A 12,945-nucleotide genomic window follows, 5' to 3' on the forward strand; every position below is an offset into this window, starting at 1 on the left:
TTTCCTACAGTTTCCTAATTCTAGATTTCTTCAACGAAGTGTCACCAAAATCCAGACCAAATCAACACATTCCCCTTGCCAGTGTACCAACTAGTAAGCATCTCAAATATCCCTTTAACCACACCATAAAAATTCTCCCATCTACCTATACTGCACACCTCCTAGGGCATGTAAGAGTTGTGGGTAACAAAGGACCCTCACCTCACATAAAAGGGGGGAGGGGAAGCCCCTGTGACAACTTGATCCAGAATAGGGTACAGAACCCCTGAGGGTTCAATATGCTAAATGTTTTTCCCTGTCAATTCTATCAGCAAACTGACCTCACCTCAGATCAAGACTGAGGTTGAGAAGACAAAAATAGCACACATGGTATCCCTGTATCCCCCCTGGAGCTGCTTTACCCACTCCTGCCCCTAGCCTTTGCCCTGAGCTAAAAATACCTCTCCCCCCTCTATTGCTCATTTGTTTCCTACCTTGAGAGGAATCCCGGAAGAGGCTCCAAGCTGACTTTCAAGCTCCTTTTCTTTATCCCCAAACACCTTCCAATCCAATGCCCGAGTAACTGCCGTATACTGTGGCTTTGCTCATATTTTGGATTCCTGGGGCCCGAGCTAAGAACCAGCAGACACTGGCATTTATAATTTCTGGTCTTTAGTAAGGTAGACACAGGAAAGTCAAAGCTCTAGGCCACAATGTTGGCTTTCCTGCCAGTGAGCTGGGGGTAAAGAAGCAATTGAGATTCCTCACACCTCTCCCCACTATCTGAACCCCCAAATGTACCAGCATGTATGTTGTGGTGAATGACACATACACATGCTCAAACGAGTTCAAACCCTCTAACTGGAATCTTCTCAAGGGAGTATTTCCATTGTAAATCACCTAGTGAAATGGAGAGGTAATACTTAATGATTACAATGCAGATTATGGTAAGGTGTGCTGAGTATAGAGCAACAGCAACCTTCACAATAGGGTTGGTTGCTAATGGGATAGTCTAGAACAAGTCACAGGATAATTAGTTTGTCCAGGGTCTTAGTGGTAGGATACTTAAGTTGTTGCCAAACAGCACCCCATTTTAAGTGATTAATAATAGCCTTAGAGGTAGAGAAACTACAATCAAGGGCAACTGAGGATAGGAAAGCAACTAGGAGCACCTTAGGTCCAAAGAGCCTGCAGAAGCGTGAAACCTGCCTGTCATCCCCTTCAGCGCCTCTGCAGGGAAACAACTGTGGGCACGCGGTGCGAGAAGGGGGAGTTACACTGCGGTAGATTTCAATAATCAGGAGAGACATTGCCTGCTAGAGACCCTCGTAAGAAACAACAGGGGAGGCCACCCCGGTGGTGCAGCGGTTGAGCGCTGGGTTGCAAAGCTGCCCGCGGCCTCTGCGGCGCTGGTTCGATCCCCAGCTGCTCCCCAGCCACCGGAGGAGGGTCCCACATGGCGCGCAGACCTCTCCTGCCGCCCGCTGCTCCCCTCAGCAGTGTACTTCGGTCCTTCTGCCTGCTCTGCCTCCCGCTCTGGCTCTGGTGAATTCTCTCACCCTCCCGCGCTTCTGACTGTACCCAGTGCATGTATAAACAAAACAAACAAATAATAATAATAAAAAAAATGCCTCTATTAAAAAAAAAAGAAAGAAACAACAGGGGGCAAAGTTACGCTCCCTTATTTATACAAGTTCCGTCCTTATTCCCCTGGCCTGCTGCTGTGTCAGACATGGCGACAGGACAGGACTCACCAGCAAGCAGTTCTGCTCTTACTCATACCTTCCTATGGCCTTCACCCCACAGAAGATTCTAGCCTTGTTATCGTCACCAGTTCCCAAGCACTGAGGCTGTGGGGGAAGGGCAGTTTAGAATGATGGTGGAAGAAAAGAGGATGATCCTAGAGAACCATAAAAAGGTACAGATTTATAGCCAAGGAAGCTAGTTCCTCCACGTCTTTTACAGACTCCCTCATTAAAAGCTTCCAGGTATGCAGAGAATGTCACAGCTTCAGGACAGGGAAAAAAAACACTCGAGTCAGTTAACCACATCTGGATCCTGGATCAGCTATACTAGGGAGACTGAGGGATAGGAAGGAAAGGTACTCGGATCAGATAAAGAATTACAAGCCTGGATGCCTGTTCTGCCTTAAATGGGCTTATTATTTTAAGACTGAGTTAGCAAAAAAGACACTGGTGTCCTGAAATATTCATTTTCAAAAAGCATGGCATGACTATAATGAGACAGGAAGGAGAGGATTTGATGTGCAGGCTTGGAAGTGAGATTTCTGACCAACATAAGAACAGCTGTGCAATGCGATGAAAAAGTTAGTGAAAATTCCATATTAAGTAGTTGTATCAAAGACTTGGGGAAATGAGTAGGGAGAAGAATCACTATGCGGGCTTCTGGAAAAGAATCCTAGGAGGAAGGCTGAACACCTTCCTGAAAGGTGATACAGGACAAGAAGACAAAGCGTGAAAGACCCAGTGCTCCTCTCAAATATCAGCATCTGTTCTATTCCTTCCTTTACCAATTTATCAAACTACTCTCTCAGGTTCTGTCTTCAGATAGAGAACAGAGAAGAAAAGTTAGATTCAAGATCACAGCCTGGAATAAAGAAATGAGAGGGAGACAGAGAGGCCAGAGGAAAAAAAAGGGAAGGAGTAGCTTAATCAGCTTCCCCTTTTGTGCACTTCTCCAAAGTCTCAGAATGGGACGAAATTCACAGCAAAAAGGCAAATGGCTAAACTTAGGTCGTCCTAAAGCACTTAAACTCAGGTTCCTGTCCACCTCAGCAACCAAAAAGATTATGTGCAAAGTGACTGTTGTTAGGAAGAGACCATTACTTTTCTATTAATCACAGGCAGGTTTTAATAGAAATCAAGCAACAAAGATCTCATCAGGGTACCAAAGTCTTTAGATAAAGTGTTAGGCCCTTAAGTTTTATTACCAAAACAACAAAACGATATTAATAGAGACATCCAGAAATAAAGATTAAAAGGAGAAACCCTATACCAACCACCTAAAAAGCAGGTCTGGGATCTCTGTGAAACTTCAAATGCAAATAAGAGGCCAGCATGGAGACAACCAAACCTTTCTAAAGAGAGGTTTGACAAGGAAAATGGATTTTAGTAATAGCTGAGAAATGCCACCAAAATCACACTACTAGGCTTCTACAACAGAGAACCACAAAGCTGCACAGGGCTTAATTGGAAGTAGAAGCTTCCAGCCACACTGCTTATGTTCCCAGTGATCTAGGTAATAAGACATCCTGTCATGCTTTGAGTCCCTACAATTCTTGCAGTGCTGGGAGGCAGCTTGGTCTGCTCCTTTCCTGAAGCACAACAGGGCCCCACACACTGGCTTCCGCTAAAACCCACAGTATCATACAAGGTCACTCTTAAAAGTAAGAGTACTTCTGGACTACATTTTATCTAAGAAAAAAGTTTCATTAATAGCTCATAACTACTGATCATTATTATTAGCCCTTGTATTTATATCCTTGTATACTTCCACAGAATTCTCCATTTCATGGTCATGCTCAATCATGCAGCAAAGCAAAGTTTCAGGGTGAAACCTCGCCTCTTCATGGAGGACAAAGAGTTTTGTAAAAGGATGCTGGTGAGTGTGAGAGAAGGGAATAAACAGGCTTAAGGGGATAGACTCCGTCCTTTTCTTTCTCCTCTTTTCCGAAGGATAAAGGAATTATGGCTAATTCCCTATAATACTTGTCCCTGAAGTTCCTTCCCTTCATCTGGCCTAATCTGGCTCTAAGAGCTCAAAGGAGTACCTAATAAGACACATTGTTCTCTTTTCTATTTTTTTATTAACAAGCAAAATAATAATATTAATTAAAAAAAAAAAAAACAACTAGTAACACAACAACCTTAAAGTTGAAACAGCAATAAGTCAAATTGCTGCTGGAGTTCACAGATGTACCTGGGGTACATGCTCCCTCACTGCAAGGCAGGACCTAGGCGCATGACTGTGCATTTAGGTATAATATATATACACACATATGACCAAGAATCAGAGAGCTGGAAACGACTGGAAAATAGAGCATCAAAAGCTTTGTATCAGGCAATCCCAAAACGCTCTGCTCTTTTCCTCTTCTTTGCCTGTAACAAGGAAGCAAGAAGAAAAAAATTAGATCACAAAGCAACAGTAGCCTGGGCTCCTGGCTGCTTGAATCAAACTCACATGGACTATCACTTGGCCCGAGAAGGGAAGACCGAAACCTAATCTCGGCAGTCAAGAGGTTTCATTCCTGAATCTGTCTAGTGACCCCGTTAAGGCGGAGGAGGCTTGGTGGGAAAAGAGGGTAAGGAGAGGAAAAGACCGGGGAAGGTGGGTAGAGAGGAGAGCAGTGGTAAAAATGGAAAGATCCCTGAAGGGTCACTCAGTCTTACAGCAAGTTAGCCTCAAACGATGACCTCTTAACAGGCTGGAGAATGTCTTCCAGTCACTGGGGACAAGGAAGGTTACGGAAGACAAAGGGAGGACAAAGGTTGGTCAATTTGTAGAGAAGGTGAGGGGATGCCCTCCTGGGCAGTCAAGCCCAACCAGCAACTCTTTCTGATGCCTCCAAATGCACAGAGAGGTCTACACATCTTCAGTGCCAGCAGAGTAAATGGAGGGTACCCACCATGGATCTCTTAAGGGAGGCAGCACCGGCGAGCACAAATGAGGGAGGCCTGCCTGCAGGGGGAGGCACCTTTCTGTTCTGGGAGCAGTTCACACACGGCACTGAATCCATCCTCACTCCAACCATTTCCCCCAACAAAGAGGGGACTTTTTAAAATTCCATATAGACAGGTGGTTTAATTCAGATTAAAAGGAAAAGCTGAGTGCCTATCAGCCCAGACTATGCTACCAGGACTACTGATAAAATGTTTTGGCATCAAATGAAAGTCATCTGGTTAATGCAAAATCCATCTGTCTCAGAAGTTAACTACTCCCTTATATACATTGACTCAGCCAACAAAAGCCACTATTCCTTGCCACAAAGCAAAATAAATCCCCACCTGCTGTATCCTGGAGAGGCCAAAGCACCACTTTAGCAAGTATGTCTGGTTTAATAATAGCATCCTTAAAAAAGGAGAAATAATCCTAACTAGAATTAAAAAGAAGCCTAAGTTTACTTCTAGTTTATCCTAACTAGAATTAAAAAGAGAGCCTTATCTTAGGGAGTCAGTTTAAGTCAGTAAGTAAGAAGACTGACAACAGGTAATGCTTTGTTCTGAATTAGTAGCATAAAGAATACAAACTCTTAGTTTTTTCCTAGTGGAAAGAATAAACTGGATTCTGATACTTATTCATAAAGAGACTAAGATTTTGAGGCCATTTCCAGAAATAGATGGAAAGTAGTTAACGCTTTAAATGTATAAAAGAACATTTCAAATTCTTCACCATGCAGGAAGTTTCTATATTCATTATTTCAAGTGTTCACGCACACCTCAGGTGACACCCGATCTCTATTAGAGAGACTCTCAAGTCAGCAAATCAGTATTTGTCAAGGCTCTGAGCAGTCTGCCAATGCTCAGCCTCAGAGAGTAAGATTTACTCCAGGGAAAGCTGGGGTACAGATTAACACAAATCTTGCTGGGGGTGATGGGAGACGCTTTCATTTTGAGAAGCTAGTTGTAAATAAAATGGTAACAACAGTCTTATTTGAGTCCACTGTCCTAATCCAGAGGGGAGGTAGGCTAGATTAGTCAGGGCTTGCATGAAGCGATCAAAGAAATATGCATGGCATGTAACAATCACAGATATTACTACTTAACAAGTACAGTATTAAAGGCACCATGTCAAGCATTTTACAAAGAGTTGTTTCTTTTTACCGAGAATCATTTCATTTCATGCTTCTTCAAAGTATTAATTCCACTTTCCAGATAATGAAGCTGAAGGCTCAGAAAAGCATAACTTGCGGGCCTCCCTGGTGGTGCAGGGGGTTGGAACGCAACCTATGAAGCTGTCCACAACCTCTGCAGCACGAGTTCAATCCCCAGCCAGCCAGGGAGCAACCCACATAGCGCAGCAGACCTCTCCTGACTCGCCCGCTGCTCCCCTTAGCAGTGTACTTCGGTCAGGCTGCCAGTTCTGTTCCCCGCTCTGTCTTTGTGGGTAATACCCACAGAATCCTCTCACCCCCTCACCCCGCACCTCTGGCCTGTGCCCCAGCTCTTGTATGCATAAATAAATAATCTTAAAAAAAAAAAAAAAAAAAAGCAAAGCATAACTTGTAATTGATACCAAGTGGCAGAGCCACTTTTCAATCCAAGGCTATCTGAGTCCAAATCTTACACTCTTTTTTTTTTGTACTTTCTCTTTATTCAATTCTTTTATATAATTTTTTTAATTTTTATATTCCCCATACAATTGTGACCCCCTTATTTTGACCCCAATCCTTCCCCTCCCCACCCCCCCCACCCCATAGAGTGTCTCTGTTCATAGTTGTTTGTTGATTTTGATTTTTACTTTCTTATAGTTCTTCTTTTTCCTGGTCCCTTATGTAAGTTTTCTAGATTCCTGCTATGAGTGAGACCATCCGGTATTTTCCTTTTTCTTTCTGGCTTATTTCTCTGAGCATGATCCCTTCCAGCGCCATCCATGTTGCTGCAAATTCTTGCACTCTTTCTTACTAGGATAACTAGCTCTAACACTGAATGAAGTATATTGATCAAATTCAGTGAGGATGACATACTGTCACCCTGGCACTTAAGAAGCAAGCCAAGGAAATATCAGCCGTTTCTCCAAATCAGTTTGTTTATCCTCATTTCTCTCCAAAAGTTCCTGAAGCAGGGCTCCCTGGGGGCCTAAGGGTCAAGTCTCAGCACTGCCACTGCGACTGCCTGAGTTCGATCCCCAGTTAGCCAGGGATCTGACCCACGTGACTCAACAAACCTCTCCTGTCTCCCCTCTGCTCCCCTCGCAGTGTATTTCAGTAGATCTGCCTGTTCTCCTCCCCACTCTGTCTCTGGTGAATCCTCTTACCCCCTGCACCTCTGGGCTACACCCCAGTTCTTCTACGCAAAAATAAATTTAAAAATCTTTAAAAAAAAGTTTTATGAAGCATTTAGGCATATTTTACCTCTGTATCCTCTGTGGTTCCTGTTCCGGCTGAACTTGTGACAATCCCAAACCGCTCCTTCCTCTTTTTCAGCTTCTCATCATCTTCAGACTATTCAGGGACAAAGAAAAGGGTTGAAACAAGCTATAGTCTCTGTTCACAAGGTAAATGGGAGTGAAGTTTTAACTTATGGTCATAATATTCCAGTCAACCTTGTGCCAAGAACTCAGGATCATACAGATAAAACAGACAGAAAACTGAGTAGCTAGCATATATAGTACTCATTATCTCTGAATAACTAAAAACTTAATTTTAATAGGAACTCAATATTCACAAGACAAGTAGAGTGGAAAAAAAGCAAGAAATATCCATAAAACACATTTGTGCTGAAGAAATTCGTGTAGTTCACACAGATATGGAAAACTGAGTAATACCCACAGAAAGCAAGGTGGTAGAATGCACCTATTTTCTTTTTAAAGATTTATTTATTTATGCATACAAGAGCTGGGGTACAGGCCAGAGATGCGGGGGTGGGGGAGGGTGAGAGGATTCACCAGAGACAGAGCGGGGAACAGAACAGGCAGACTGACTGAAATACACTGCTGAGGGGAGCAGCGGGAGAGTCCGGAGAGGTCCGCTTTGCCACGTGGGTTGTTCCCTGGCAGCGGGGGGATTGAACTTGTGCTGCAGATTGCTTCATAGTGTAGTGCTTAACCCCTTGCGCCACCAGGGAGGCCCCTATTCTTGTTTTTAATAATCATTAAATAGGGGCCTCCCTGATGGCACAAGAGGTTAAGTCTCAGCACCATGAAGCGATCGATCGGCAGCCACTACAGCATGACTTCAATCCCCAGCCAGGGAGCTGACCTACATGGTGCAGCAGACCTCTCCTGTCTTGCCTGCTGTTTTCCTCAGCAATATATTTCAGTACATTTGCCTGTTCTGCTCCCCACTGTCTGGTGTGCACATGCACACACATGCGTGCGCGCGCACACACCCCTACACCTTCCCTGCTCCTCTGGCCTACACTCTAGCTCTTGTGTATATATAAATAAATAAAATAAATCTTAAGGGCTTCCCTGGTGACGCAGGGGTTAAAGACAGTGCTATCAAGCTATGACCAGCCACTGCAGCGAAAGTTCGCTCCCCAGCCAGGGAGCTGACCCATATGGCACAGCAGACCTCTCCTGTCTCCCCACTGCTTCCCTCAGCAGTTTATTTATTCCAGTAGATCTGCCTGTTCTGCTCCCCATTTTCTCTGGTGAATCCTCTCACCACCCCGCACCTCTGGTCCACACCCCAGTTCTTGTATGCATAAATAAATCTTTAAAATTAAAAAAATAAATATTAAAAAACCCATAAAATAATGGTAATATTACAGCTGCTAACATTTGAGTATTTACTGGGTGCCAGGTATAGTTTGAAGTTCTTTACATGCAATAACTCACTTTCTATAATAATCTTAAGCATAATGGGTACTATGACATACACAGGTTACTATGACAAAATTAACTTCATAGAAAAGAAAACTGAGGCTTAGAAAAATAAAGGAGCTTGTCCAAGTCTCACGAGTAGTAAGCGGAAAAGCCAGGAATAGAACCCAGAGTATTTCACTCAAGAACTTACTTTCCTGACTCCTCGGGTATCTCATATAAGCATTTCTTTGCAAGAATGGTAACAGAACAGAGCCAGTGCCCAATTCCCAATGGAAGAAGACTCACTAGAACCCTTAGCTAATAATAGTTGTTTGCCACCTCTCACTACTTCCACAGCACTCATTTTGGGTCAATGCTATTGCCCCATCCACATACCACATGCCTCTACTGTGTAACCAGCATCTAGGGAAAGGAGTTCACTTGTAATCTTATATTAAAGATTTTCAACTAAATTTGTTTCCAATATCGGCTAACTGGCTATTTCATCTGTTGAACTATATAATAAAATAATTACGGGGATTTTCAATGAACACAGGCCTTACTACATTTTTATTTACGAAAGTCACTTCCATGTAGGTAAAAGTAAGCAAGGGATCTGAAGGAGATTTCAAAATGAGAAACTTTAGAATATTCTAGATAAAACAGCTCCATTTTGCTGGTGCCTCCAGGCCAGGAAGGAAACAATTTCAGAGGGAATAAAAGGAGCACCCCCATGCCCTTCCTGGAGAGAGTCAGGGCATGACAAACTGCACCAATACAACTTTCTTTCATTCAGTTCCATGCTGGGGGTACTCCAGCCAGTTCAGGTCCGACAGGGAGAGGCTGTCTGGGCAGCCCAGCCATTCCACTAGCGCAAGCTCTGGTGGCGCGCCCCTCACAAACCTCACTACAAAGCCCATGTCCATCTGGAATGTGTCAGAGGCTTTCCTCTGGATTAGCATTTTGCTATAGTCTGAAATGAGGAATTTCACTTTGAAATTACATTTCTTGTATCTCCTTTCGAACTAAAGTTGAGTAAAGAACAAGGACTAGGAAAGCCGGGTGGGAACACTTCTCTAACCACTAAGACAAGTATCAGAGATTTCCCCATGAGCTTCCTTTTCTAATCAGATCTTTGATGCCTTTCCTGGAGATCCAGGGGGAGCATCTGCTCCAGATCTACCCGGGGGGCTCTACGGGAAATAACAATACCATTCCCCCCCCCCCAACGAGCAGCCTGCCCACCCCTCACCCACAAAGACCAGTGAGGATTTTATTTATTTTGCGCATGCCTGCCCTTTCCACCCTACCCAGCACCCCTCAGCTCCCCCTCAAAGCCTCCTTCCTCCTTGCCCTGCAGGGAAAGTGCATAACAGGCCCAGTAAATCAACACCGTCCTAATGATCTCCCCTCGGCCCTTCTAGCGTGACTATGCGGCATGGAAAGGAGCGCACAATACACTTCGCTCGTCTTTCGCTGCTTGCTGACAGGTTTTGATTCATGGGATGGGAGACCCATCTGAGGGAAATTACCTCCATCAAACACATCTCTCTGCATCTCTCTCCGCATCTCTCCTGGCTCTCAGCATTCATCAGGCCAGTGCTCCCCCAGGCCATGCTCAAGTGCACAAATGGGGTTGTGCATCTGCAAGCAGCACTGACCCCTCTAGCTCAGTGTCACATGCATTTGCAAACCTTTCCCTTCTTCCTCCCTCCCCCACTTCCCTCCAGCAAACTTTCAACTACTAACCCATCTTTTTTCTTCCTAAGTATGCTCCTGTGTGGGAAGAGCAGTGCTTGAATCTGAAGTGTCCTTACCTCCTATCAAACAAAAACCCTCAAAACATACAACTTGCATCCAAAATCAATCCTCAAAATCCAAAATCCACCATTACTGAGTAACGCAGGCATTGAACACTCCCACCAATCTGTACACTTCACATCCCCCACCTTCGCACTAGGATTTAATAGCAAATCAGCTGACGGCCAGTAATTTCTACACACACAATCCTCTTACCATCCCGTAACTGTCGTGTGGTTTTTTCCAAAAGCTCAGACAAGAGAAAGGGAACTGTGCAAAAGAGAAGATCCACAAAAGCAGCACGGAGCAGAAAGCATGATGCATAGATTTAATAAAGTCAAATACCCTATGAATCATCATCATTGTATTTTCCAAAGTGGAATAAAATAATTCTAAATTGAGCCCTTCAGAAGACATCTTCAATTTTCAAAATTTTCTTTTCTCTTTGTTTCCCTTCCATATTTGGAAAATCCTCAGGCCATGTAAAGAAAACAATTCCTGCTGAGATAGAAACAGACACCCAAGGAAGCCCTGAGATGCAAATTACACGTGTGAAAGCGGGCAGGGGCAGTGCACAGAATTATCATACAGGTATTTACAAAGTGTTAGCTATTATTTTTATTGCACATTCCTTCTTGTCCTTGAAACAAAATCTGAGATTATCAATAAAATTTTGAAAATAACAATTAATTCTTTCTACATCAAAAGTAAAATAATCAAAAGTAGGTAACAAACCCACAACCAAAGCAACAAGGAAACTCCCTTAGCTGCAAAGGAATGTGAACACCGACACCTGGACAGATGACTACACTTAGAGTTAAAGTGTGGCAGAATCAAAACCATAGTCTTCCCCGCCTGTACTATTAAGCCATCTTTCTCTTTTCATGACCCTAACATAAATCTATGCTGCCAGACTTCACTAATTCATCACCCCTAATAATTAATAACTGTCTCAAAACTGCTCCGCGATTCTTATATGGGTCTTCTCTTTTGAACAGTTCCCTTCCTCTTGTTGAGAGTAAGCTTTAAAAAAAAACACAACAATTAGGGGAAGATAAGAGGATTGTGCGTGTAGAAATTACTGGCCGTCAGCTGACTTGCTACTTAAATCTTACTAAATAACAACATCTATCTAAGATACATTCAAGGGAACTGAGCCAGGCTCCAACCTCTCACTCAGCAGGCCTAATCCCAGGTATTCTTAAGGCCCCAGAGGAACTGTATTCACTGAATTACTCTACACCAACTTCGCTCAACATTTTCAATGACACTGAAACCCTTAAAATCAATTCATTCATCCACTAGTCATTCAAATATCCACTGAGTTTCTACTTTGGGTCATGCACTGTTCTGACAATGGGAACAGAAAAATGAGTAAGACAATGATCCATAATCTCACGGGGCTTATAAATTCATAATTGAGCTACTGTAATGATGCATGTCAATGTTCTTTACATTACTGCATTATGAGGACCCATGGGAAATTTTTCTTTTTGGCTCAACCCCAAATTATGCTTTTTCTGAGCAAGCTGTTAAGTTTTCTACCTCACTACAAAAACAGAACAAATATATTTTCTTCTTTTTACTCACTGCTATAAAGTCTGGAGCCAAATATATGGCCTACCCCTGGCAAGTGGTTTTGCAAATATTTCTATTAGAAAGGAGAGGCCAGAAGTATTGTGGTAAGAAATACGAGCTCCAGGGGGCCTCACTGGTGGCGCAGGGGTTAAAGACACAGCACCATCAAGCTGTCGCCAGCCACAGCAGCACAAGTTCGATCCTGGCTGGCCAGAGAGGTGACTCACATGGAGCAGCAGACCTCTCCTGTCTTGCCCGCTGCTCCCCTCAGCAGTGTATTTCAGTCAGTCTGCCTGTTCTGCTCCCCACTCTGACTCTGGTGAATCCTCTTAGCCCCCACACCTCTGGCCTGTCCCCCAGTTCTTTTGTATGCATAAATGAAAGAAAGGAAGGAAAGAAGAGGGAGGGAAGGGAGGGAGGGGAGGTGGAGGGAGAGGGAGGGAGGAAGGCCGGCAGGCAGGCAGGTGAACTCCAGAGATGGAGGCTCTGGTCCTGAGCTAGAGGGTTAGAAGGCAAGATGAAGTGCAGTCAGTTACTGTGGTGGGACTGGCTCTAAGAGCTTATGCCTCTCTCTAAATATAATGGGATTAAAAAACAAAAAAACAAAAACCAACTTGATGCTCCCAAAGAAAAAAAAAGGGGACAGAGGTATTAGGTAAACACTAAAATTTTTAAATAAAGGGATCTTGCCAATGGTTTCAATGGCATACACACTGTAACCAGGAATTAAGTCCCACATGTAAGATCTGGTACAATTATTTTTCTGAAATATCACAGATGCTTTCTAAAGTAGTTGCATCTTTTTAAGCAAATAGTATCCATGATAAGATCTCTACCCAAAATGGTTCTAGTTTTGCTGCCTTCCAAACCCAACCTGTATCTTTAAAATTCAAATTCAAGAGAATGTTTTTCAAAACTTAGTAATTTTACACAGAAGACAATAAATAATAATGCTCCAAGCTTCATATGCTATGGGTATTTGCCTGCTCAAAGGTGTCCACTTTGATTTAATTAGTACCACATGGTTTTGTTGAAAGTGTTCATCTTCCTCAATCTTATTATCGGTGTCACTTTGGATCATAAAGAGAAACAAATCAGTGATCC

The 12,945-nt window shown here is 43.4% G+C and overlaps 1 protein-coding gene across 1 annotated transcript in view; it reads right to left on the reverse strand.

Moving 5' to 3' along the window:
* Nucleotides 1-3,766: 3,766 nt before the first annotated feature.
* LOC119260116 (SAP domain-containing ribonucleoprotein) overlaps nucleotides 3,767-12,945 on the reverse strand; it is a 32,945-nt gene continuing 23,766 nt past the window's right edge. The window contains exons 8-9 of the mRNA XM_037528999.2: nucleotides 7,070-7,159; nucleotides 3,767-4,097 (exon numbers count right to left, since the gene is read on the reverse strand). Coding sequence (XP_037384896.1) covers nucleotides 4,056-4,097; nucleotides 7,070-7,159 — 132 coding nt within the window. The 3' untranslated portion in view covers nucleotides 3,767-4,055. The remainder of the gene's footprint in view (nucleotides 4,098-7,069; nucleotides 7,160-12,945) is intronic.

The sequence above is a fragment of the Talpa occidentalis genome, unplaced genomic scaffold (assembly GCF_014898055.3).
Source record: "Talpa occidentalis isolate TD23 unplaced genomic scaffold, MPIMG_talOcc4v2.1 talOcc4.54, whole genome shotgun sequence".
Taxonomy (NCBI): Eukaryota; Metazoa; Chordata; class Mammalia; order Eulipotyphla; family Talpidae; genus Talpa; species Talpa occidentalis.